The 25,419-nt window shown below is 28.9% G+C and overlaps 1 protein-coding gene across 1 annotated transcript in view; it reads left to right on the top strand.

The window, feature by feature from the left end:
* The window catches only part of LOC129918020 (cAMP-dependent protein kinase catalytic subunit 3), an 88,450-nt gene extending 63,031 nt beyond the window's left edge, over positions 1-25,419 (top strand). Inside the window, exons 3-8 of the mRNA XM_055998311.1 lie at positions 1,502-1,670; positions 7,362-7,471; positions 8,391-8,636; positions 16,399-16,580; positions 17,184-17,261; positions 24,856-25,419. Of these exons, the coding sequence (XP_055854286.1) occupies positions 1,502-1,670; positions 7,362-7,471; positions 8,391-8,636; positions 16,399-16,580; positions 17,184-17,261; positions 24,856-24,981 (911 nt within the window). The 3' untranslated portion in view covers positions 24,982-25,419. The remainder of the gene's footprint in view (positions 1-1,501; positions 1,671-7,361; positions 7,472-8,390; positions 8,637-16,398; positions 16,581-17,183; positions 17,262-24,855) is intronic.

Here is a 25,419-nt window from a genome sequence, read left to right as displayed (position 1 = left end):
TGAACTATTTCACTTTTTTCAGGAAACTCAATAAAAAACAATTAAAATTCCTATAAAAACTATGTTGGTTTAATAGCAAAAAAAAATTGATAAAATGAAAAACTAAATATTCTAACAAAACAAAAAAAAGGTAGAACAAAAATGATGTTTAAAAATATGTATAGAAGAAATTAAAAGATGTTTTTCTTCTTAAAAGCGAAAAAAAAACTACAATTAAGTTATTACTTTGTTGTTATCCATAAATACTAAATGATGGATAACAAAACTTGTCTGTCTATACAAAAATAAAATACCTAAAATTCTTAAAAATTCAAAATTCATAAACATTTTTGTAAAAATACGCGTGTGCATACATATTTAAAAATAGTATTTACGAGCCAAAAATTAAACATAAAACAAAATTTTGATCATGAAAAATTGCATTCCACTTGGAAAAGATACAAATTGTATTTTCTATATTTTTTTTTTCTCTTCAAGTGTCTGGTGCTTAAAAGTTATAAATTTTGAAACAAATGTACATATTTGCCATTAAAAATACAAAATTTATATCATTTTTTGAATAGAAAATTTTAGATAATTTTGAGTCATGATGATGTTAATTGAAGACACTAATTGTATTTGGATTTCTTCTTAAACATTTGTGGGTGGTATGATGGTTTTTGATTTTTATTTTTAGAAAGGAGTACCATATTTCGGTTGAAGAACTTATAATTTTTCGATTAAATCTTTACACGTTTATACAATTTTGATAAATAAAAGTTGAATTATTTAATTCATTTTTGGATAAATTTCCTGGCAACCTGGCAACAATAGTTTTTTATTAGTTTTTGTATCAGAAGTGGGATATAAATAAATTCCTTAATCTATTTTGGGTTTCAATGTGGAACATGTTTTGAATATTTTAACCCCAATTAGAAAATTAGAGTTTATTTGATTTATTCAATCAAAATGAAAACTATTTAAATCCTTAATGAGATTTTGTAAAGACCCTTCGAAAACAGGAATTCATTAAAAAGTCAAATAGCCCTTTATATTTAATTATTCCAATTTACCCACCCACAATCTACTATAGAACAAGGTCCATCTGGACACATAAATAAATTTTGTATTTCCTTTCTTAATATCAAAATGTCAATTCACTTATGCGAATAGTTTATTTAGGAATTACTCCTTACGGAATGAATCTTTGAACCATTTTTTTATTGTATTTTTACTCATTTAGACAAAATAAGATTGAAAATTACTTTAAAAAAACATGTTAATCTTTTTTGCTCGCAGCACGTCAGAGTGCCATTTCAGTTATGAACAACTGACGTGAGCAGGAATAAATTTTAAATTGTAATTTGTCTTCATCTTAAAACAGTATTATTTTTTTATTTTTTTTTTATTTTGTCTGTTTTATGTATTTAAGTATTTTGCACTCAACATGTTTAAGCTGTTCATCCATCATTTTATATTAAAGCTGTTGTTTATTTTTGTTATTATTTTTTTTTTTTTTCAGGAACTGGCACATTCGGAAGAGTATGTCTATGCAAGGACAAACAAACAGAAACATATTGTGCGATGAAGGTCCTGGCAATGGCTGATGTGATACGTCTTAAACAAATCGATCATGTTAAGAATGAAAAGAATATTCTATCAGAGATTAACCATCCATTTGTTATAAGTTTGTAAGTATAAAAGCATTTTATTTTTGATGTGTGGAAATATTTAAAAAAAAAAAATTATAAAAATTTAGCGTAGTTTTCTATTTTTGAATAACAAAAAATCGTTAGAATTAAATTGAATTTCAACCAAAAAATAAATGTCAAATGCTCTGTAGTTAAAACTGCTTATGATAAGTTTTCTAATCTATTAGTTTTCAAAGATTTTAAAAGTAACTTTTAAGAAATCTAAAATCTTCTTAATACAAGTCCAGTAGAATTCTTTTCACAAAAGTTTTTTTTTTTTTGAACGAATCAACTCCTGTAAAATTGAAACAAGAAAAAATGAAACCTTAAAATTGCGTAATCTGTTTGAATGAAAAACTAAATTATGATTTTGATTTTAATTTTGCTAGCAGAGACAGCTGAAATTTCTTGGGAGTCTAATCTTCTCTCACAATCATACTTCATTCAACCATAATTAATGGTCTGATGATAATTGAAAATAAAAATTAAATTAGCGTTGAAAATTTTAATTGGCATGCAATTTATTATATGCATTTTACAAAGTATTTCATTTTATTTTTAAATTATAATATTTATTTGTGTGTGTTTATTATTGACAAATGCCAAGTGTTTTCATATTTTATCAGTTTTGTTTTTGCGAATCACAGCTGTGCACGTGCTTCCAAATAATTAATAGGTGTGAAAACAAAATTAACTTGAGATAACAATTCGACTTGACGTACGAAAAAGGGGGTCCCAAAATTCGGTCTATATTATACATATAAATTTATGTATTTTTATGTCCTTTGAGCTTCAACCTAAGTCACTTAAGTGACTTCTTTCAAGCCAGCGGGTGATTGTTGGAATAATTTTCTTATCCAAAATCTATTTTGTATTTTTGGAAAATTAAATATTTTTTTCGGAACAGTTAATAACAATAGGTGTGTTTTTTTGTTTATCTATATAGATTTTGTGCAAAAAAACGACATCGGGATTTTTGAAATCCATGCAAACATTTGGCACCACTGTACATATACTTTGGCAGCTGTCTGTCAAAAATGTTGCTTTTGTTTTTTTTTTTATTTTAACTCCGAAGTGGGAAGGCCATTACATCCATGTTGGATGCAAACAAAAATTTTCATATGGCCATGACATCCATGTTGGATTCAAAAAATTGATTTTTCACAAAAAACCAAAAATTATCTCTATATTCTTAGCTACATTTTAAGACCATGACCATTAACATTAGTTGCGTCGTTCTTGTGTTATAAGCGTTTGAAGGTAGCCATATTGAATTTTTTTTCGATTTTTTAAAAATCAAATGTGAAAACTTTTTTATTTTTATTTCTAATTTTTCGAAAAAACTTTGGTAATTTTGTATACATATCTGTTCAACAATCTTATAAGGATCCATTTAAGACTTTTATCTGAAAAGTGCATTGCGTATATCTCGAGATATTAACATTTCAATGCAACCATGTCAAACAAATTTTTAATTATTTTTTTCTATGAGAGTTTTTTTCAAACCTCTTTTTCTCCGCTTTTTTTTTTGTTAATATTTTCAGATATTTTTGTATGAACACAACAAATAAAGTACCTTGGCACTACTGTTTTTATCGAGAGAAAGTAAAATCTGGATAATTATCTGGATTTTTCAAAAATCTATACAGATAAAGTTTTTGTTGTTTTTAACACGTAAATTGTTTTGATTTCAAAAATCTCGATGTCGTTTTTTTGCACAAAATCTATATAGATAAACAAAAAAACACACCTAATATCTCCCATAGATTAATTCTTTACTTTTTGAATATCTTAAGTTCAACATGTAAATGGTTTGGGACTGTACAAAGTACTTATACAGTAGATGACGGATATAAGAAAGTCTCATATAAGAAAAACACGCATATAAGACAGACATTTTAAAACACCATGCACATTCTCATAAAATTGTGTGTTAAATTTACCCCATATAAGAAAAACACTGATATAAGAAACCTATTCTGATATAAAATCTCATTCACTACATAGAAATTTAAACGTCTATAAGAAAGTCTCCAGTATATAAACATGCAAATGATGCAAAGTGTAACTTCCACAAAATTTCTAAATCCAGCTTCATTGAGCTGCCAAAAAATTGACAAACTGAGAATGAGCAAGAAAGAAAAAAACGCCCACACATTGTTTGTGTTCGTTTGTTGTGGTTCAAAAATAAATATGCTATGACTTATAATAGAAATTTTATTTCTTATATGCAATTTGTATTTACATAAGAAAATTTCTTTCTTATATATATTTTATTTATTTAAGAAATTTTCTTTCTTATATACACTTTTTTTCTATAAGAAAACACGGATATAAGAAAGGAATTCTCTGGTTTTTTGGACTTTCTTATATCCGTCATCTACTGTAGTCCCCTTAACCTCGTGACGTTACTACACTTTCTCAAAATAGAGAGCTAGGAGCAGATTTCTTGCGTGAGAGGTAACCGATTCATATGAATGTCAGAGGTAGCGTGGGTCATGGTGATGACCAGGGATAGGATGTTGTGGAATTTGCCTTTTTTTCTTGCTCAATCGTACGACATTATAGATTAAAAACAAACACGTTTCACGTCCCCCTCGTGCCAAATATATGTATTTTATTTTGCCTTTTTTTGCCTTTTCTTTCGTTATTGCCTTTTTTGCCTTTTCTCTTGTTATTGCCTTTTTTGCCTTTTTTTTTATATTTTTAGCGTCTTAAAGTAATGCCTACACACAAAACACTCAAATACAAACAAAAAGAAGTTGTTGAGAAGTACAAATCAGTTTTTTTTTTTTGGGAAATAAGGAACTTGAGAGAGTTGAACAAGTAAATTGAGTAATAAATGGGGGCACAAATCAAGAGCTCCCGGCAAATGTTGAAGTGGGTGATGTCGAGTGCTTTAATTAATTAATTAAATCTTTAAAGCACTTTTATGCCGACTTTTCACGATTCGATTTTAGCCGCGCGATATATCGCACGACTTGCAGCTTGCGTTCACACGAGTTGAAAAGCTTCGCTGCACGCCAAAAATCGACTCGTGAAAAGTCCCCATTCAAGGACAATCGCAGGCGCTTGTGACCTGAAAATTAAAAAAAAACTCATGATTGTTCAAAATTACTACTACTACAAGGCAATAAATGCCTTTTTATGCCTTTTTGGGAGTTTTATTTTGCCTTTTTTTAAGTTTTTAGGTCCACAAGATCCTATCCCTGGTGATGACGAATACCTTAGTCTGCCTGCATTTATTTGGGGCGTTGTCGAGAAAAAGCGCATCAAAAGTACCATTTTTCTGAAAATCTATTTAGTGAGGGTAACCACTTAAAATTTATATATAACCAACGCCACATACTCACTGATAACAAATATACCAATGGCAGACATTTTGAGTGGGGCCAAACCCTCGGCAGACGGTTTTGTAAATGCAGTTTTTCTGAAAATTGATTCATTTTTGGTAACCACTTAAAATTAGTCGCATCCTGTAGCGGTGCACTCCCTGATGACAAAAATACCCATGGCAGACATTTTGAGTGGGGCCAAACCCCCGGCAGACGCTCCCGAAAATGCAGTTTTTCTGAAAATTTATTTATTTTACTTTTTCACATAACTCGCGTATTATTGGACCTAGCAGAAAAAATTGTAAGGCAATCTTGAAGATAATTTAATTTCCTACAGAATATGTTAAATAAGTTTTTTCGATTAAACCTTCGGTTTAAGAGTTAGGGTGATTTTTTTTAAGCAAGTCAAAGGGTGATTTTCTTATTTTCGTCATATCTCTTTTATTTGAGCTTTTTTAAAAATTAATTTGAAGTAAAAGTTGTAGATCTTTTTATAACCTTCATTTATTACATTAAAGGTTTTTCGATTTGACAGACCGTTTTCGATCTGTAGGAAAAAAACTTCAAAAAGATTGCAATTTTTTATATAGCTTTTTCCTATATACAAAATTGCAATCTCTTTGTCCATCCCCACCTAAAACTTTACGATTTTTTTCTTGCCTGAGTGCAACCTACACGCCTAGGTTTTTTGTTACATCAATTGCAAATTACCCTGTACTATGTTAAACCTTTTTCCTATATACAAAAATTGCAATCTTTTTGAAGTTTTTTTCCTACAGATTTAGAATATTCATAAATGTTAAGGACTAAACCTGTGGTCTAACTTTAAACACAAGAAATGCTGTGTTTTAGCAGTTACTAATGGGAGCAAACGTAAAATCAAGTTTTTTTTCTGTAATGAAAAGTCAACAAATATTATTATTTTAAATCAATTTAATTTTAAGATTTGAATATAAGATTTTTATATAACAGAGGATTTTCGAAACATTAATTAAAATTAATTGGCACAATCACAACACCAGTGTTCACCACCTGAAGATATTAACCTAATAAATGTTCTACCAGAGTGACATAGTTTAGTTATACTTTTTTTTCAATGATTTAAGTGCAGCAGATATATTAATGGAGGTTTCGTTTGATAAAAATTCAATTTATTTTTTGAGATTTGTTTAACAAAAACCCCATACAACAATCCTGACATTTATTATGTCAAATGTCTTTATTTGAAGCATAATTGTAATAGATTTTTTCAATAAACCGAGTTTAGTAAAACATTGCAAAGAAAACGTCTATGAATAGCAGCCGAGTTTATTTAACTTATTTAGCTTAAACTGTGGACTATTGAAGTTTTAACTTTTGTAAATCTTTATGAATATGGCACAAATGTGTTTTGACTCTTTACTGTTCACTCGAAACTTTGGTTTATACTAAAACTTAAATATCTTTTTTGGACTGAAATTAATTGCTTTTCAAAAACTTGGTTAATCACAGAGAAAAATATGACCCGCTAAAAACTAACAGATTGCCATATTGTTTTACCGTCCATACATTTCATAAGGAAATCTTATTAAAATCAACGATTAATAAGGTTTTTTTAAGGAGATTTCTTATTATTTTTATAGAGAAAATCTTATTAAAATTTGACTGAAAAGTTGATTTTTTTTGCAACTTAGCACTAGAACAAAAATCGCGATCAATATTTTCATGGCAGGTTGGTTCAGGTGGTAAGGTGGGCGACTAATGATTTGAAGTCTCCAGTTCGATTCCCAGCCTGGTTATCGTTTTTTTTATTTTTTTTGCAGATTTTAAAACAATAAGGAAAACCCGATTGTTTTAATAAGGTTTCCTTCTTGGATGAAAACCATAGAGAAATCTTATTGTTTTTGTTTTATTTTATGTGGTCTATTTTTCTCTGTGATGCAATAAGGAGTCGGTGAACAAAAATTGCGATTTCTTTCTTTTTTTTTTCCTTATCGCACAGCACTATAATAATCTTAAGGGAATCATTACTCTACATCTAGAGACATTGCAATTTTTTTTTTTAATTTCATTGCAAAAAAAAACAAATTAGAAATAATATTTTTAAATATTTTTGTATTAAAAAAAATTCAATGCAGACTAAACATTTTTGCATTAAAAAATATTATTGCAAATTAAAATATTTTTCCATTAGAAAGAAAATTCAATTATTTTTAAGCTCAGATGCCAAGAATGGAATATATAATGCATATATGGTAAATTATTTTTATGAATTCTTAGTTAATACCTCTAAAAATGTCTCTTTACGAAACTTAATTATTTGTAACGATTACAATTTAAATAAAGTTAAATTAATTTTATTTTTCAAATTTTCCAGACAGTGGTCAACAAAGGACGATTGCTGTTTGTATATGTTATTTGAGTATGTGTGTGGAGGAGAGTTGTTTTCATATTTAAGAAATGCTGGACGTTTTAGTAGTCAATCGGGTATGTAATTAAATTAAAAACACTTTTTTCAATAGAATTTAAAAAAAAATTACGTATACACCATAGTGACTTGTTTCTGTTTAAAGTTGTAAATCACTTTTTGAGTTCAAAGTTAATGAGTTTTTTTTTTTTGTCAAATAAAATAAATAAAAAAAATCACTGACACAAAAAATTAATTTCTTTCTTTATGACGGCTGAAGTTGAAAGAAAATCACTCCCATCTTTCCATCCATATTCTTTAAATGTGTCATTTCTCACATTTCTCATTTTCTCACTATTTTTTCTGCAAAATGATTTCAATCTATTTTAACCATTGCGTCAATGACCTAAGTTTTGCACAAAAATATACTACTTTCATCATTGCCAAAAAATAAAAAAATTTCTCACCTAATAGTTTCATATTGCAATAAATCACAAACTTTATAGCCAAAAATTTATTCTAACACATCAAATCAATTCAAGCCAAGAATATTAATAAATAATCTTGTTTAAATATTTTTTTTATACTTTTTTCTTATGAAAAAAAAAAATATATAAAATATTAAAACTTATGAGTATATAAATTTTAAAATTACTCTCTTCAAAGATTTATAATAATCATAAAGTATTTTTTGGTTCATGTTGTGTATCAATATACGCAAAAAACAAAATAAATTACTTTCAATATAAATGAAGCCAATCGGTATCCAATTAATTTTCAAGTGTAAAAATAAAATTTAAATAATTTCGATTATAGCCATGGTAATTATTTTCCCCCGATTTTGGTCTGCCTTCTTTTTTTTGGGGAAGGGAACTGGTTGAAAAGGATAAGGGAAAAAACTCTTATTTTTGTTAAGTCACTATGGCGTATACGTAACCTTTTTTTTTAATTAAAATGACGATTTCTGTTATAATATTTTTTTTTTTTTCAATTCCTTAGCGAATTTTTATGCCGCCGAAATAATTTTAGCCTTAGAGTATTTACATTCACTGCAAATCGTATATCGTGACCTGAAACCTGAAAATTTACTTATCAATCGTGATGGCCATTTGAAAATCACCGATTTTGGATTCGCTAAGAAACTTCGCGATCGCACATGGACCCTGTGCGGCACCCCTGAGTATTTGGCTCCAGAGATCATTCAATCAAAAGGACACAATCGAGCCGTAGACTGGTGGGCACTAGGTGAGTCAAAATTTAAATTTTCTCAAAAAATAAACATCATACACATCATTCGTATACATACATAAAAACTTCAAAATGGATTTCTTGGAATCATTATTTTATTTTTCAACACAAAATCATCTTTGTTGAGATGTTTATTTCGAATGTGTCCGGCCAGTCTGGTGGCTATCTTGTAAGAAGAGAGGGTGACTGTAAGTGTATTTTCCAATGAGATGGTGAATCTTCTTCATAATTTGAATTTATTACAGCGCGTAGGAAAAATGTATTTTCACAAAATTAGTCATTTAGACAAAAAATTAATTTTGTATCTTAAAAGTAGACTTTGTGGAGCATTACAAAGAAGCAAAAAAAAAGATATATCAAAGAAAAAATTTATTTTTATAGTTCTTAAGAAGTTTTCTTTTTGGTTCAAAAGAGTTTTAGACTTTTTGATGATTTATTTGGAATTGACTTGACATGTAGAGGGCTTGGCATCATCCAGCCATTCGGCGGCATTTTTTTTTTTTTAATTAGTCTATGGTGTTAAAAATGGGTCGATGATCTAATAAGTAATTTTTTCTTCCTAAAAGTCACACTTTTTGTCTATATGACTATTTTTTTTTTTTGTTTTTTTCAAATTAATTTGTGTCTGTTTGATCTTAAGTTTTTGTAATAATTTTTTTTTTTTTAATAAAAATTGATTTATTTTTCATATTTGCGTATGTAAACATTCATACCAGACACATTTATTTAATTTATTTGCTTTGAAGAATAAAATCAGTTTGGACTTATGGTTGATTATTTGTTGGATTTTTTCCAAAAAAAAAACTTTTTTTGTGAAAATATAAATTCATGTTTGTTTTGGATATTAATATTGAGAGAAATTTATTTTATGCATAAAAATATTTTAGAAAAAATAAAAGTCTGGGAGAAAATGGAAACAATTGTTTTTTTTTTTTTTGTAAATAATACCAGAAAATTGACCTTGACTTTTGGTTACGAATACGCCAATTTAAACATAACTACCCTAAAATTTGTTGTTATCAATGATTTTTGTTAATTTACTCATGACTATATTTAAAAAATTCTCAAACAAGACCTTTAATTCCAGTAGTAGGAGATAAGTCAATGTATCACAAGTTGTCAAGAGATGTATTGATAAGTATCACGGTTTAGAGTATCACGAATCGCAATAATAAGTATCACAATTTATCCTGGAAAATATCACTGGTTACAAGAGAGGCTATATTATATATCACTGATTGAGAAATATCACAAGTTCGCAGAGGAACCTGTGATACTCATTGGACTGATTAGAGACATGCACTTAAAGGAGCATTCCGTGATACTTACCGGTGTAACCAGTGATACTAACTTAAACAACTTGTGGTCTTAGCGTTATGATCAGTGATACCTAACTTGATACTTATTGAAGCAACCCATCATACTTAAAAATTCAATCCGTGATGCATATGATATATAATAGCTCAAGTTGGGATATGCAACCATTAATTATTCGAAGGCAGCCTGTGATATTTACTATGGCAGATAGTAAAACTCTTCAAGGCAAAAATATAAGCTGGGGCATCTCGTGATACAACACTGTGAAACCCGTGATATTTAATATATGATACTTATCACCGGGTTTTTCCATATTTCAGATTGCCCCAAGTGTGATATTGTCTATTAACGAGCAATCCGTGATACATAATTACCAGGAAACCTATAGTAATTATACCAAGGCAATCCGGAATACTTACTGTGGCAACCATTAAAACTCTTCAATCGTGATACTTACTGGGAAAACTCGTGATAATTGAAAATTATGGTGAAAACCGTTTTGCTTACCATCGTGTGTACATTTCAGATTGCACTATGTATGATATTGTCAATTAAAGTGAAATATGTGATACCTATATAACGTGACAATGCATGATACAAAACGAGCTAACATGTGATAACTATCACATAACCCTTAATAAATACTAAGGCAACCTGTGATACTTACTCTGAAAATCATTAAAACTCCTCAGGGCAACCTGTGATACATACTAGGGCATCTCGTGATACTTAACAGGCCCTGTGGCCAATTCTGTGAAACCTATAATACTTATGTAATGGTGAAAACCGTTCTCTAACATGTTTTTCTACATTTTATATTGCAATATGTAGGCTATTGATTATGTCGAAAAAAAAAACAGGGTAATAAGAAACTAAGGAATCGTTCAATGGGTCATAAAAGAACATAAAACCGCAGAGTGCTATTCAATGAGAGGGTGGAAACTGAAGATAGGGGTGCAAAAGCCCCCTTTTTGGTTTATTCAATATATCTCGTAAACGAAGCAAACTTTTAAGATATTTCCCTCGACACTTTTTGTAGAGAATTAAATTTCCTATACAAATAATGTTTTTTAAAAATTGATAAAAAAAATTTCCTTACCAAAACAGTCAAAACAATCATAAAAAATATATCAAAAAATTCAATTTTTTTAAGTTTTTTACATTTTTGGCTGTGACATCAAGTTTTAAGGACAATAAGTTTATACAAATCTAGTTCACTATAAGCACCAGAACGTCCTTGAAGTTCAAATCTAATGTATTTAATTATTCTTTTTTTTTTCAGTCGTAGGTGATCTAAAGCTTAGCACCATATTTCACAGATTTTAATATAGTGGATAAAAAAAAATTAAGTTGAGTGTTATTTTTCTTGTATCGTTTTTGTTTTTCCATTTCCTTCCATTTTCAGTCCAATTTCGATAAATTATTTCCTTTTCCTTTTTATTTTCGATATCATAACCTTCAATTGACCTTAAATCGAATTCGTATTTCTGGCTAATAACATTTGTCTTCCTTTTTGACGTCATTGACATAATCCCCCGAAAAAAAAAATATAACAAATTGCATAATCTCTTACAAATCGACCAACACCAAACCACTATGGTGACAAAAGAAAATACATTTCGCCATTATTTTGGATTATTTTGTTTGAGCTCTCGTGTCTCTTCAAATAATCTGTCATGTATTTTTTTTTTGTTCTTTCTTTTTTGGTTTTTATTTATTTGTCTAATAAACAGAAAACAGAAAAGTCTTTTAAATAATGTTTCTCGATGATGGTGATAAATTGTGACAGTTAATCAGTGGACAAGATTTAGGTTCATTATCCAGAAAGAGAAAATGATACATATTTTTTTTTCTGTTCTTTTTTTTACTGAATATAATGAAAAAAAGGACTCCATCTTTTGTTTTTTATGAATAATGATCTAAGAAACTAAGAAAAGTATCTTATATACTAAGATAAAGAAGTAATTAGATACTTTTTTTCAGTACTTAAACACTTTATGGATCATGTACTTGATTAAACGAAAATAAAATTTAATTCAAGTTGGAAACATTTAATTTTAAATAGTCTTGAGAAAAGTTAAATCTTCTACTGTAAAAGTGCTAAAACTTAAACAAATTTGTGGTTTATATTTATTGTTATGTCCCACAACAACAAGCCTTTTATACTCCTTTTGTTCTTTATTTTTTTCTAAGTTTTCAACAAACTCATGATGATAATTTAACGAGGAAGAAAATAAAAAAAAAAAATAAAAGAAATAAACGATAATACAATCGAACTTATTCTTAATGGCCTGTGGAATTATTTAATAGATGCTATTGAATCTTTTAGTGGTATATAAACAAAACCACATACATACTCTCAAGTGAGTCATCTGCATTGGAACCTAAATGGTTGCAAATAAAGCTGATGTAGTTGTGTTAAAAAAAAGCTATAGGTACCTACTTAGTTATGGTCTGAGATGATATGTTTAAATCCAACCAGGATTAGATTCATACCCCACTGAAGATTGAGCCTAAATTTATACAGCCATTGTATTTTTTATTCCAAGAAACTGCAAATTTTTTGGAATCGAAGTACATATATCATGATTTTGAGAAACCAGATTTGTTGGTTTTATGGCTTGAATGAATGAATGATAAAATATACGAGCTATCCAACTACTTTTAAATGGTCAAAAAGCTAGTTTTAACAAATTTAAAATGACTGAATTGGATTCGCATCGATGTAAAGCGTAAAATTTCTACACCAAGTCAGAGTTTTCACCAAAAAGATGGATATCTTATGAATATTTGTCTATTTGGGTCGATCAACCGACAGACACAGTACATATCATCATAGGACAACTCATCATGGTGCAGCCCATCATGATAAAATTCATCACAAGGTCAAAGTAAATAGCTCCTCAAGTTGTATTCTTTAATACGAGGAAATGAAATCGATGTAAGGTGTTGGTTTTCGGTTGGAAATATTTTGATCTTTTCTTTTTAAAGTTATTTCAAAAATTGCCAAGTAAACAATCAAAATTTTATTGATACGAATTTGTACCCAAACTTTAGAACTTGGTACACTTTTATATCTCAATACTTTTTGTGCCAGCATAATTTCAACATAGGAGAACTTGGCTCTTTTTTAACAGTAATGTTTTTGTTGTGATTTCACTACTTTTTGCAAGGTATGGCTGTAGAATTGAAAATCTCTATATTTGATGAAAATTCAGTGAAAATGGGCGGTTGCCACGCCCCCTGGCTGAAATTCTCAAAATTTAATATTTTTCCTATGTATAAACTACCATCTCTACCATTCTACCAAATTTAAAGATTCTACGATAATCAGAAGTGCTCTATAATATTTTATGAAAATTCAGCGGAAATGGGCGGATGCTACGCCCCCTGATTTAAAAATCTCAAAATTTTCGATTTTTTCCTTTGTATACACCACAAGTCCTATCACCATGTATTCAAGTTTCTACGATATATGGAAGTTCTTAATAATTTTGATGATCTGTCAGTGAGTCAGTGAATCAGTGAGTCAGTGAGCGAGTCAGTTACGGTTTTCGCGATTTTTGAAGCCCTATATCTCAGAAACTACTCATAGTAGGAGGGTGAAATTTTGTGAGGTGTTTGGTTTTGACCAGCTCAATAAATGTAGCGAGTTTGAAAATTCTAGCATCTTTGGTGTGGAAGTTAGAGGGGGGTCGAAAATGGCCTGAGTTGTTTCCTGTAAATAAGGGTGTAGTGCCAAAAGTTGCTAGAGAACTTGGCTGGGAACTACCGTGCCCCTTGATATCCCTGACGAATTCAATTCCAAAATTTTCTTTGAGCAGAAATATGACTTCTGTCAATTGAAAAGTTGACATATATCAGATAAAAAAATAAAAGAAAAAACAAATCTGACTTTCCTTTTTGGTAAATTGAACTGGTGTTTTGCATAAAAAAAAAAAAAACAAAAAATAAAAAAAAAAGTTTAGTTTCATCGACTTATAGCTAAAGTATGAAATTGTAACTGAAGCCTTGATATAAAGAAGGGGTTAAGTGACAAATTTCTAGTTTTGAGTTATCGTCGTTTAAAGTTTTTTTGGATTATAACTTTTTGTATGGAAATAAGAGAGTTTTGGAAAAAAGATCTAAAGCTAACTTCTAAACAATACTAATGACATTAGATGACTTTTTTGCAGTCATTTGTGTTGTTTTTTTGTATTCCTTTTGAAAGAGTTCTCTGTTGCTACTCTCAGACTAATTTAGTGCACAAAAAGTGCCAAAATCTGCGCAAGGTTTAACTTTATTATAGCCTTTTTTCACTTAATCCCAAATGAGATTGTTCAATTATCTTTAGATAATTTGGAAGAACAAATAAATAGCGACGCTAGGTCACTTTGATCCCTTGCAAACATAACCGTAATTACTCAGAGATTGTGTTTTATGACACACATCTGTGAGCAATATGGCTAAAATAAAGGGATGTATCGTATCTTGCGTCGTTATCTATTTGTACACTTATTTTTAGTTTAGAATCCTAAGAAAACTAGTGATAAGATAATTTAAGTAGATGTAAATGTATTTGTAAAATAGAGATAAGATATAGTTATAGAGTAGAGTAGATTTATTTTGAATAAAGGAGAATACTTTTAACTACCAAGCTGTCCGGTTGTTTTTGCGATTAGATAGATTTGAGATAATTCAAATCGTACAGAAAAAAAATTTTAATTTGAAATTTGAACTGGCCTAATTTGCCAAATTATCTTATTTGGGCTGTAGTGAAAACAAGCTTTAAAGGTCTGCAATTAGTTTCGTCAAAAAGTGTTTCGTTTCAAATTGACATTTTTGTTGGAAGAAAACATTCACCATTAGATTTACTTGTAGCGTATTTACTTTAAATCGTTATATCTCTGAATTCACTTTTTGTCACTTGGTTCATTTCAACACTAAGCCCTCCATATAAGCCATTTCTTTTGTGCTTAAAACTTTACAGATACACTTTCGCAATCAGCGATTTTGTTTTTCGTAAGTTTTCTGGAAACCTTTAGTTTTATAGACGAAAAATTGTTAGTCAGGTTAAAAACCTACCCTGAACTGTGAATGTATTGACTGGAGGTGAGTTGTCTTCTAGCGTTCCCTGTTTTACAATATTATTTCCATTTAGCAGCTTATGGAAATAGTGCTTCAAGTCCATTGACGCTACTTCTTATTCAATTTTCGAAAAGTTGACGTTTCAGTTTAAGAACCCCGTGATAAATTGTTTCAAAGGTGGGGAAATAGAACTTGAAAATTGAACCTAGTTCGCCAAATTGCCATGATAACTCCGGTGTCAAAATTGACTGAAAAACATATCGATGGAACTTCTTAAGAACTGATCCTGAATTCAGGCAGATTTCCAATTGATAAAATTGGCCTAAGGACAAGAAATTAAAACACAACAGTACCTTCTGAACTATTATTAAGTAAGTTACAACGCTTCCGCCACTAGCTAGAAGAAAAAAAAAAAACCGTTGAATGAGAAATTCTAAGAGAATGAATTTTCCAGTAGATGACGATGACGTTTATAATCAAACGATAGGTCAATAAAATATAGTATAATAGCGATTGGATAAATTTTCTAATGAAAAGATTGGGATATCAAGTTCTTCTTGTCGACACAAAGTTAGAGAGTGAGAAAAAAAGAGAAAGAATTCAAATAGAACACAAAAAGTATCTACAAGTATATCTCTACCTTATCTACAAGTTGTATGGCATCGGAAATTGCTTATTTTCTATTAGATGGAGCATGAAAAAACCACAAACACTCTTTAGGTTTTTTTTTTGTACCTTTTGTGTTGTCTGCTAAAAGTGGTGCCTTTGGTATAAGTATATCTTATGTCGCAGCTATTGATTTTTTGTTTTTTTTTTATTCACTAATGGATAAGAAGGAAGTAGCTTGCTCTTCTGAATCAATATGGGAATTGGGTCAACACCGGAAAAGGACAAAGAAGTTAAGTGCAAATGTAAAATATATGTGGAAAGAGAAGGTTATATACTTTGTCTTGGAAAATATATATAGAACTGTATTGTCTTTTCTAAATGCATCAATGTCAACATTTATAGCATTTAACAAACTAGCAGTGATAAAAGTACATTTTTATAGAAAGAAAATACATTTATTGCTCTATTATGTCACTTTATAATAGAGTTACAAACTGTTTAATAAGATTTTTTCAGGGTTATTTTGTTACTTTGATCTGTTTGATAATACTTTTCTGTAAAATAGGTTTAATTTTAAAAATTTTGTGGCAAATAGAACATCTTACAAGCTCCAACTAACGATTTTGCTTCTATTAGGCTTTATAGAAGCTATAAAAGCACCTATAAGGTTTTATACAAGCAAAATTGTTCGCCTCTCATTAAACTGTTAAAAATTTTATAGAAAAATACTTAAATATTATTTTTTTTTTTTTTTAATTTCTTTAAGGTGTCCTCATCTACGAAATGTTGGTTGGCTATCCTCCCTTCTATGATGATAATCCATTTGGTATTTATGAAAAGATTCTTGGTGGTAAAATCGAATGGCCCCGCCACATGGATCCAATTGCGAAAGACTTGGTAAAAAAATTACTTATCCAGGATAGAACCAAACGACTGGGTAATATGAAGGTAAGTCAAATAAATATATTTTATTATAACTCATCCATCCAGAATATTTAATTTATATCCAAACATAATTCACAAAAAAATATCTTATTAATCGAATTTTTCATTTTTTTAAGATGAAAAAAAAAAAACCCATCGTCATGATTTTGATGGAAAATTTTTGTTTGATAATTTTTGTGTTTGAAATTTTATTTTTAATTTCACGAGACATTAAATTTTTTCAATGTATAAATATTTTGATTCGAGACACTTTCATGCTCATGCTTCTTAATCGTGACAACAAAAAAAAAAAATAATAATAATAAAACAACGTACAAAAAAAATTCGTCAAAATGATGTTGTTGATAGAAAACTTAAAACAGAATAAAAACATGTGCCGAAGATTAACAATTTAAATTTATCTTTGAACTAAAAAACCATCAAAACTCATGATAATGATGAAGATGATGATGATCATGATGATAAGGCTATTTATTAAATTGATTAATAAAAATATTATGTTTTTTTTTTTTCTTCAACTTTTTGCATTCATTCATCCATGAAGGATTTTTTGTATTCGTCGTTAATTAATTATAATTTTTTTCGGTATCTTTTTTTTGTGTTTAGAATGGTGCGGAGGATGTAAAACGACATCGATGGTTTAAGAATATTATTTGGAATGACGTCTTGAATAAAAAATTAACGGTGAGTTTATTATATCATTCTAATTGTTTTTAAGAAAATTGTTATTTGGTGATATCTTAAACAAAATGATAATTAATGTGGTTATTTTATGTTATTCAGAACCTTTTACGTTTGAAAATGTCTTAAATTTTTTTTTTCAATTTTTTTAAACAAACTATATGTTCAATGTTTTCACACAAACGAAAGTAACGTTTTCTTACGTTATTCTGTATAATTTTTTTTTTGAAAATGTTAGTTATTGTATTTGCTTCCAGTTGATACTAAAAGCTTAAAGATCGAAGGAAAATCTTGTATTTTAGTGTATTTTGTAAAAATGAGAATCACTGTGGCGTATACGTAACATTTTTTTGTATGAAAAAAAATTTTACTAATACATTTTTTTTGACTAGGTATTTGAGAAAGTTTTTCGTTATGTTTTACTACTAAAGCAAAGAAAAGCCAAAAATATGAAGGTATTAACTGATTTTTTTCAGATTCTTAAAATTATATTTAGAGATTGCGGTGATCGATTTTATGCAAAAAAAAAAGGTTCATTTTTGAGTTTTTAATTGCTGAATAATAAATGTTTTCAAAAAATTTGGTTTTATATTCTATAGAAAACTCTATACAAAATGCCATTTTGCGTTTCTTTATAAAAATTAAATTTGATATATATTTAAATTTTTATAAGTTGACTTTTTTGTTACATTCTTCAAAAATACCGTTAAATATTTATCAAATTTACGAAACAATCAATCAACATTCAAACCTTCAAATAATTGTCAGTTTCTTTTTACTGATAGAGAAACGAAAAATGATATTTAATAACGGGTTTTCTATAGAATATTTTCATGTAAGCCTAATTTTTGAAAAATCATTATTTTTAATTTGTATATACAAATAAAAACTCAAAAGTTAACCTTTTTGCAAAAAATCCATTCGTGTCCTCAAATTCCATACAAATTTTAAAAGTTGAAAAAATCTGGTAATGTTTTTTAGCTTATACCAGCTTAATTGCAACACGGAAAAAAATATGGCACTTTAAAATAAGATGATGCCATTCCCTTAAATATAATAACAGGGGTACCTAATAGTTTTTAAGCCAATTGTTATTGATAAAAAAGTTAGAAAAAAACAAAATGTGCATTTATTCTAAATTTGAACTAATTTCTTACTTGACAAAAACATATTGGAACAAGAGTCTAACATTCATTTAAATGTTGTGAGATGGATTTACAGACCGATAAAATAGAAATAATTTAGGTGCTCAATTTTGTTCCCAACCCAATTAATTCACATACGCATATATTCGTTTAAAAATTCTGAAAAATAGTTTTGGGGGGTTTCTTTCCGGTTCTCCAAAAACAATATCTGTGAATATTCTGAGTAAGGCAATATTCATTGTGGAAAATCCAATGAGAACATCATCGAATGAATATCATAAATAAAGCAATAAAAACTGTTAACTGTTTTGTACCACTTTGATGGTTTTATCTGAACCTTTATTGAGCATTGTCGTAAATAATAAGTCAATTAAAACTTATATAACCGCACGTTACCACATCATAATTAGCAATTCGATTCTGTGACGGCTTAAAGCATACAGTATTTTCTTTAAATTATTGTTTATGACTTACGTACGAATATCCACACAAATAAGCCCTCATTAATTATTGCCTTGAAACAATATTCCACCCAATTTTACGTACATAATTTGGGGTAGGGTAGATATAACCACCTAGCAGGCGGTCCATAGTATAAATGCCTTGAAATTGGCACCTTAGCCATTTAATGCCCAACAGGTGGTCAATTGCCACACTCCTACACATATTCATGCAGACAATATTCACTCATACAAAAACAAAAAAATATCAATATTCGTTTATTTTGTTTGTTGGTCTTTTAAAATTAATATGTTTGTGGTTCGGAGCCAATCTACAGAGTTCCTCCCTCCCCCCTTCGGCCAGCCCAGTCAGCCAACCAGCCTCCTGATGCCAACCTGAGTTCACGGTATAAATTTAGAACGATTATGCGATGATCATTTTTATTACCTACAACGTGTTAGCCCCTTTCCTCCACTTTTCCTATCCACCCTAAAAGCTCTACAAACTACGTAATCAACTCGTAGATAGATTTTTGCAGGTTTTTCCTTTGCAAATAAATATTTCTTTCATTTTCATTAAAACTGTTTATAATATAAAATAAATTCAATGGACAGCCAAAATCAGCAACAACCAAACGAAATATAAAATAAAAAAAAAAAAAATATTAAGAAAAAATCTAATAAAATAAAAAGAAAATTTATTATAATCTTCCAACTTGGCTATTATTCAATCAATTTTTGAGCGTTCACCACCGCAAAAAAATAAAAAATAAAGAGAAAACGGTTCGAAAGTTCGTTTTCAAATGTTAACCTTGAAGTTTTGTATGTTTTTCAAAAAAAATGCTAACGGACATATAAACAGACAGACTGCGAGACTGACTATTGTTTTGAAAAACGGGAAACAAAAATGGCGTAGGTTGTGGAAGAATCAGTTAATGTTAACGAATGATGGCCGACAGGTGCCGCCTTGTTCTACTACGTTAGCAAAAAACTGCACGTTTTTGATTTTGTTTTTACGTGATTTAGAAACTGTTTTTAAAATATTTGTATGATTTTTTTAAGTTATGGAAATACCAATATTTTATATTTTTTGTGGTGATTTTTTGAAAAATGTATTGAGTTTTTCTATTGTTTAGACCATTTTGATGGTTTTTAAAAAATAATTGACGGCAGAGGTGATTTAAAATTATAGCTTATTTGCTGGGAAAATTTATTTACTCACTGACAGCGGATATATACATTTTATTTAAAAAAATTAAAAATTTTTTAAATGTTGTGTTCATGTTAATTTTAAATGTTGTAGATGTCCAATTTCGATAAATACACAAATCATTATATTCTCTCAATGTGATATAATAGTATTGCAGAAAAGCCATATAGCATTCTGGGTAAAAGGCAAAAAAAAGCAGATCTCATACTCTGTAAATGATTTAAACTGACAGGAAATGACAGCCAACAACTGTTTTATAAAAATAAAATGAAAATTAAATTTGAATATGATTTAAGATTTTTTTTTTGGTTGAGATCAGCGTCATACTTGATTCATTTTGACTTTTATATCGTAACAATTGAAAAGAATATCAATGTTACCAATCTTCTAAATTGCTGTAGGTTTATTTGTAAAAAGCCAGTGCCGGTTTAAGCACTACCGGCGCCCCTGGGCAAGATTGCAAGTGGCGCCTCTAAAAAAAAATTCATCTAAAAACAATTTTTTAAAATCACGAAAAAAAGCAATAGCAGATTATGTCTTACCTCTCATATACTTGTTAATGCATTTATTAAAAATGTGCAGTGTATTAACTTAAAAAGGTTAACTTAAAAAAAAAAATTAATTATTCATGTCATTTAGGCTCAATTGACAAGACTACCTTTATCTCTGACTTTTTTGTTTAAACACATTTAAAGATTAGGTACAGTTGGTCTTATTTGAACAATATTTTTTCAAAAACTTTTTCAACTAGGTACATTAATGTCGTTTTCGATTGGAATCACTCAATGATTCACTCATTCTGAAATCCAATAAAAAACTTTGAATCGCTTCCACCCAATTCTAAAATTTAATATCTGTATTGGTGAAAAATCAAATATTGTGTTTTGTTTTTTTCACTAGGAGAATAAAAAACTTGCAGCACGCTTCTTAATGATTCCAGGCGCTTCCGGACGGCCAATCGAAAACAACATACCTTTATAAGTATAAGGTTTGTTCGTTGTGAGCTCTAGGGCACTCTGGGTCGCTCCGAATTCGTTGTCAAGCGTTTTTTGTAGCTCCTTTTTCAACCAAAGTTATTTCCTCTGTGTTCGATGTTCGCTGATGAAACTAAAGCTCTGAGGTGGTCGATGTAAAATGAAAACCCGAGAAACTCTGATTTTTTCACAGTTAATTGAAATGACTTAGAGTGCCCTGGAGGGGGGAACAACAAACAGACCTATTTTTTTATTCTCACACACAAACGTAGTTTTTATGAGAAATGGAGAAGCTGTGAATTTTGGCATTTCTGGATTTTGGGTTTTCGGGATTTCGGGATTTTGGGATTGTGGGTTTTCGGGATTTTGTGTTTTTGGGTTTTCGGAATTTAGGGTTTTCTGGATTTTGGGCTTTCTGGATTTTTAATTTCGGGATTCTGTCCGTCTCCCTTCTCTTTCCTTATTCATTACTATAGGGGCACCTTTGTAAAAATTAAATTGGTTGGAGGAATATTAGGATTGCTTTAGTCTTTCAAAAGAAATTGGGGCGCCTTGTTCTTCAAAGATGAACGAAGATTTTGGACACCATTGTCCTTCCGGAAGCCAAACAAATTAACTCAAAACTGGGGGGGCGCCTTCATTCTTCAAAAAGTTTAGGACAAACAATACGAGCGCCGTTGAAAATGTAAAATAGAAACAAATTGGGGCGCCTTTGTGAATGTAAAAAAAAATAAAACATCGATTGGAAAGACTTCGTTATTTATATAACTTTTGTAAAAGTTCGGGGCACCTGCGGCGCCCCTCAATTCTTGCGCCCCTGGGCGATGGCCCAGGCTGCCCCCCCCCTAAAACCGGCTCTGTAAAAAGCCCAAATAAAATGGCGTTGTTAAGTCAAAATACAAATTTGGTTGTATTGTATGTAAAGCAGGGTTGAAAAAAATCATTTTTTTTAAAGCATTTGTTTTCCATTACAATTTAAAAACAAAAATTATTCGTTGCAAACAAAAAATGTTTGCATTAAAAAAATAAATTGCACGACTGGGGTCGCACGTACTTGCTCTTATGCTTAAAGTAACAATAATGTTAAAGCTTTTTATTCAAGAAATTTAAAATTTCATAAGTAGTATAAAAAAATTAAATCTGTTTTTATAATTAATTAAACTCCGTTTTAAATTATCTTAAAAAAAAAAAAAATATGCCATTTTATTTCTTGTATAAAAAGGTATTTTTAGAAAAAAAAATTCGAAAATTGTAGGAGCCGTTTTTTAAAAAAATAATTTTTTATATATAAAAATTTTTTAACATTTAAAAAAAAAAAAGTTGGTATGCCATTGTGAAGAAATAATTAATTTACACATAAAAACTAAATTTCAAAATTTTTCATTGATCCGTTTTCAAAAAATTGATTTTTCAAAAAAAAAAATTTGAAATATTTTTTAAAAAACCAAAAATGCGTTTTTTGAAAATTTTCTAAAATTTTAATATTATCTTTACTTACACACGTTTGTATAAAAATTTTCATTTAAATCGGGTTAATGTTGTACGAGATATTCAGAAACGAAAAAAACCGTTCTGACAGGTACCGTTAATAACGGTACAAAAAATATTTTTTTGTTTGAAAAGTTGGCCCTTATGTGTAGTACTACACACAAAAATTTTAATCAAAATCGTTAGAGCCGTTTTTGAAAAAAATTAACTTTTCTATTTCCGTTATATGGCAGGTACCGTTAGTTTTGGTCATAAAAAAAAAATTTCAATTTCCCCTCTAGGGAATCACCAAAAACTGCTAACTACCAAGTTTGAAGAAAATCCCTTCACTCGTTTAGGCTGCAGCTCCAGATAGAGACAGACACACAGACAGACAGACAGACCAGACAGACAGACAGACAGAATTGCCGGACCCACTTTTTTGGCATTCTCCATCATCGTAATGTCATGTAAAATTGTTATCTCGAGTTCTATTTTTTTACGAATCCTAAACTTGCCCTATAGTACCTATATCGCAAGTAAAAATTAGGTACTGGAACTGAAAAATATTTGCATTAAAAAAATATGTTTATTGCAAATGAAAAAAAAATGCATTAAAAAAATGTTATTGCAACTGAAAAATATTTGCATTGAAAATAAAATTTTTATTGCAAAAAAAAAAGGAATGTTTTGCATCAAAAAATTTTATTGCAAATAAAAAGTTTTCCGCATTGAAAAAAAAAATTCAATGCAATTTGTGTGCATTAAATATTTTTTTTAAATTCGTCGAATTTCTTACAATTTTGACTATTTGGCCTTAAGGTTCAATATTATTAGCTAATATAATATATATAAATAATAGTCGAAATTATAAGAAATTCGACGAATATTTAAAAAAAAATATGTAATGCACAGAAATTGCATTGATTTTTTTTTTCAATGCAGGAAATTTTTTATTTGCAATAAAATTTTTTAATGCAAAACATTTTTTTGCAATAAAAATTTTATTTTCAATGCAAATATTTTTCAGTAGTAATAACATTTTTTTGTAAATGAGTTTTTTTTTTATTTGCAATACACTTTTTTTTTGATGCTATGTTTTTCAGTTGCAATAAATATTTTTTTTTAATGCAAATTTTTTTCACTTCTTTTTTTAAGTTGCAATAGATAATTTTTTTAAATTTAAATGCATTTTTTTTTCAAACGTGCAAGTGTTAAGGTAGATGTCGCAATAAAAATTTCTTTACTTTCAGTTATGTTAAATTTTCTTACAAAATATAAAAAAAATAGTTATGGCGCCGAAAATGGCGCCCAACAAAATGTTCTTCAAAATGTATTTTGAAAATAAATAAAACTCTCACCTATACAAACATATTTGTTTCTCTGGTTAAATCTTTCAATGTGAATATTTTGACAGTATAATGAAATGCATTTTACCACTTTGAAATTTTCTTGGCAATTAAAAATCAAAAAATACGTCATGCTCAGTGTATTGAACAAAGGAATGAAAAAAAAACTTTACTGCCTGCCATTTTCTATCGTCAAAATGACGTACACACATTTAAATAAACGCCATCATGCCATGCCAAAAGTCAGAACGCTGTCAATCTTCACTCTAGTTTAAAGAGAATCGCAACCCTAAAATTTCGCACACACTACATGTCAATTTTAAAATTAACGAAAATAATTTTGTTTGACGTATGTATTTATTGAGGCATAATATATTTTTAAAATACATAAGAAACTGCTTCTTTTTAGTTTTTCTACATCTTTAAGCCATTCAGCTGTCAATTTCGTTTTTGGTCAATGCTAAACGCACCATTTCCCAATTGTAGACATAACAAAAAAGTGACATTTTCACCCCTAACTGTCACTTTGATGGCATCACACCTAACATTTGTCTCCTTTTCTTCACACCTTTCACAAAAATGAAATTATCATGATGAAATTAATTAATTTTCAAAAAAAAAAAAATTCCTGCATCTGCAACTTAAAATAGAACCAAAAATAAATATTTATTGTTGGTAACGAAAAACAATTAATTGCTAATTAAATGACAGACATTTTGTCTGCCAACAAAATTGAAAAACATACTGAAAACAAACAATTAATCAATGTTCGCGCCCTAGGAAGAGAGTAGCTTTTAATTTATCACCCTTTATTTTGTTTTTGTTTTAGGTTGTCTTTCACAACAATTTCAATTAAAAATAACAACAAAAATTATAATACAAAAAAAGTAACCAAATTAATTAGTTTTTCAAAAAAACCAAAAATACATATATACAAAAATAATTTCCTTATATAAATATTTATATTAAATTTATTTTTAATATTTTTTTTTTTTTATTTTTTTAATTGCAGCCACCAATAATGCCCGAAGTCACATTCGACGGTGACACAAGTAATTTTGATGAATACCCCGAAACGGATTGGAAACCAGCCAGGGCTTTAGACCAAAGCGACATGCAGCTGTTTAATGACTTTTAAAAATATATATTCACATAAAAACAAAACAAAAAAAATACTTTGAATATATAAAAAAAAAAAAAATTGAACCAAAAATATTAAAATTTAAAAAAATTTGTGATCGATCGCACCTGAGGTAGTTTTTTTGGGGAAAGGGGGGAGGACCTACGTTTATAATGTATGTTTTTTGGGTTTAATGGACGAGTAGATAGCATGCCGCAGGATCTCGCCATTTTAGCCATTCAGCATCTTTCTATCCTTTTGTGAATAAATTATTATTATTTTATTTTAATTTTAAGAAGAATTTTAATATTTACATTTATATATTAAAATATTTTTGAATATAAGTTGTTTTTAAGTTTTATTTATTTAATAATTTTAAATAAAAACAAAAATAAAAAAAAAATGTCCATGCACGATTTAATTAAATTTATTTAGATGTTTTTAATATTTTGTATT

The sequence above is a fragment of the Episyrphus balteatus genome, chromosome 4, assembly GCF_945859705.1.
Source record: "Episyrphus balteatus chromosome 4, idEpiBalt1.1, whole genome shotgun sequence".
NCBI classification, from domain to species: Eukaryota; Metazoa; Arthropoda; class Insecta; order Diptera; family Syrphidae; genus Episyrphus; species Episyrphus balteatus.
Note: the sequence above shows the minus strand (reverse complement) of the source record. Positions and strands in the feature narration are given on the sequence as shown.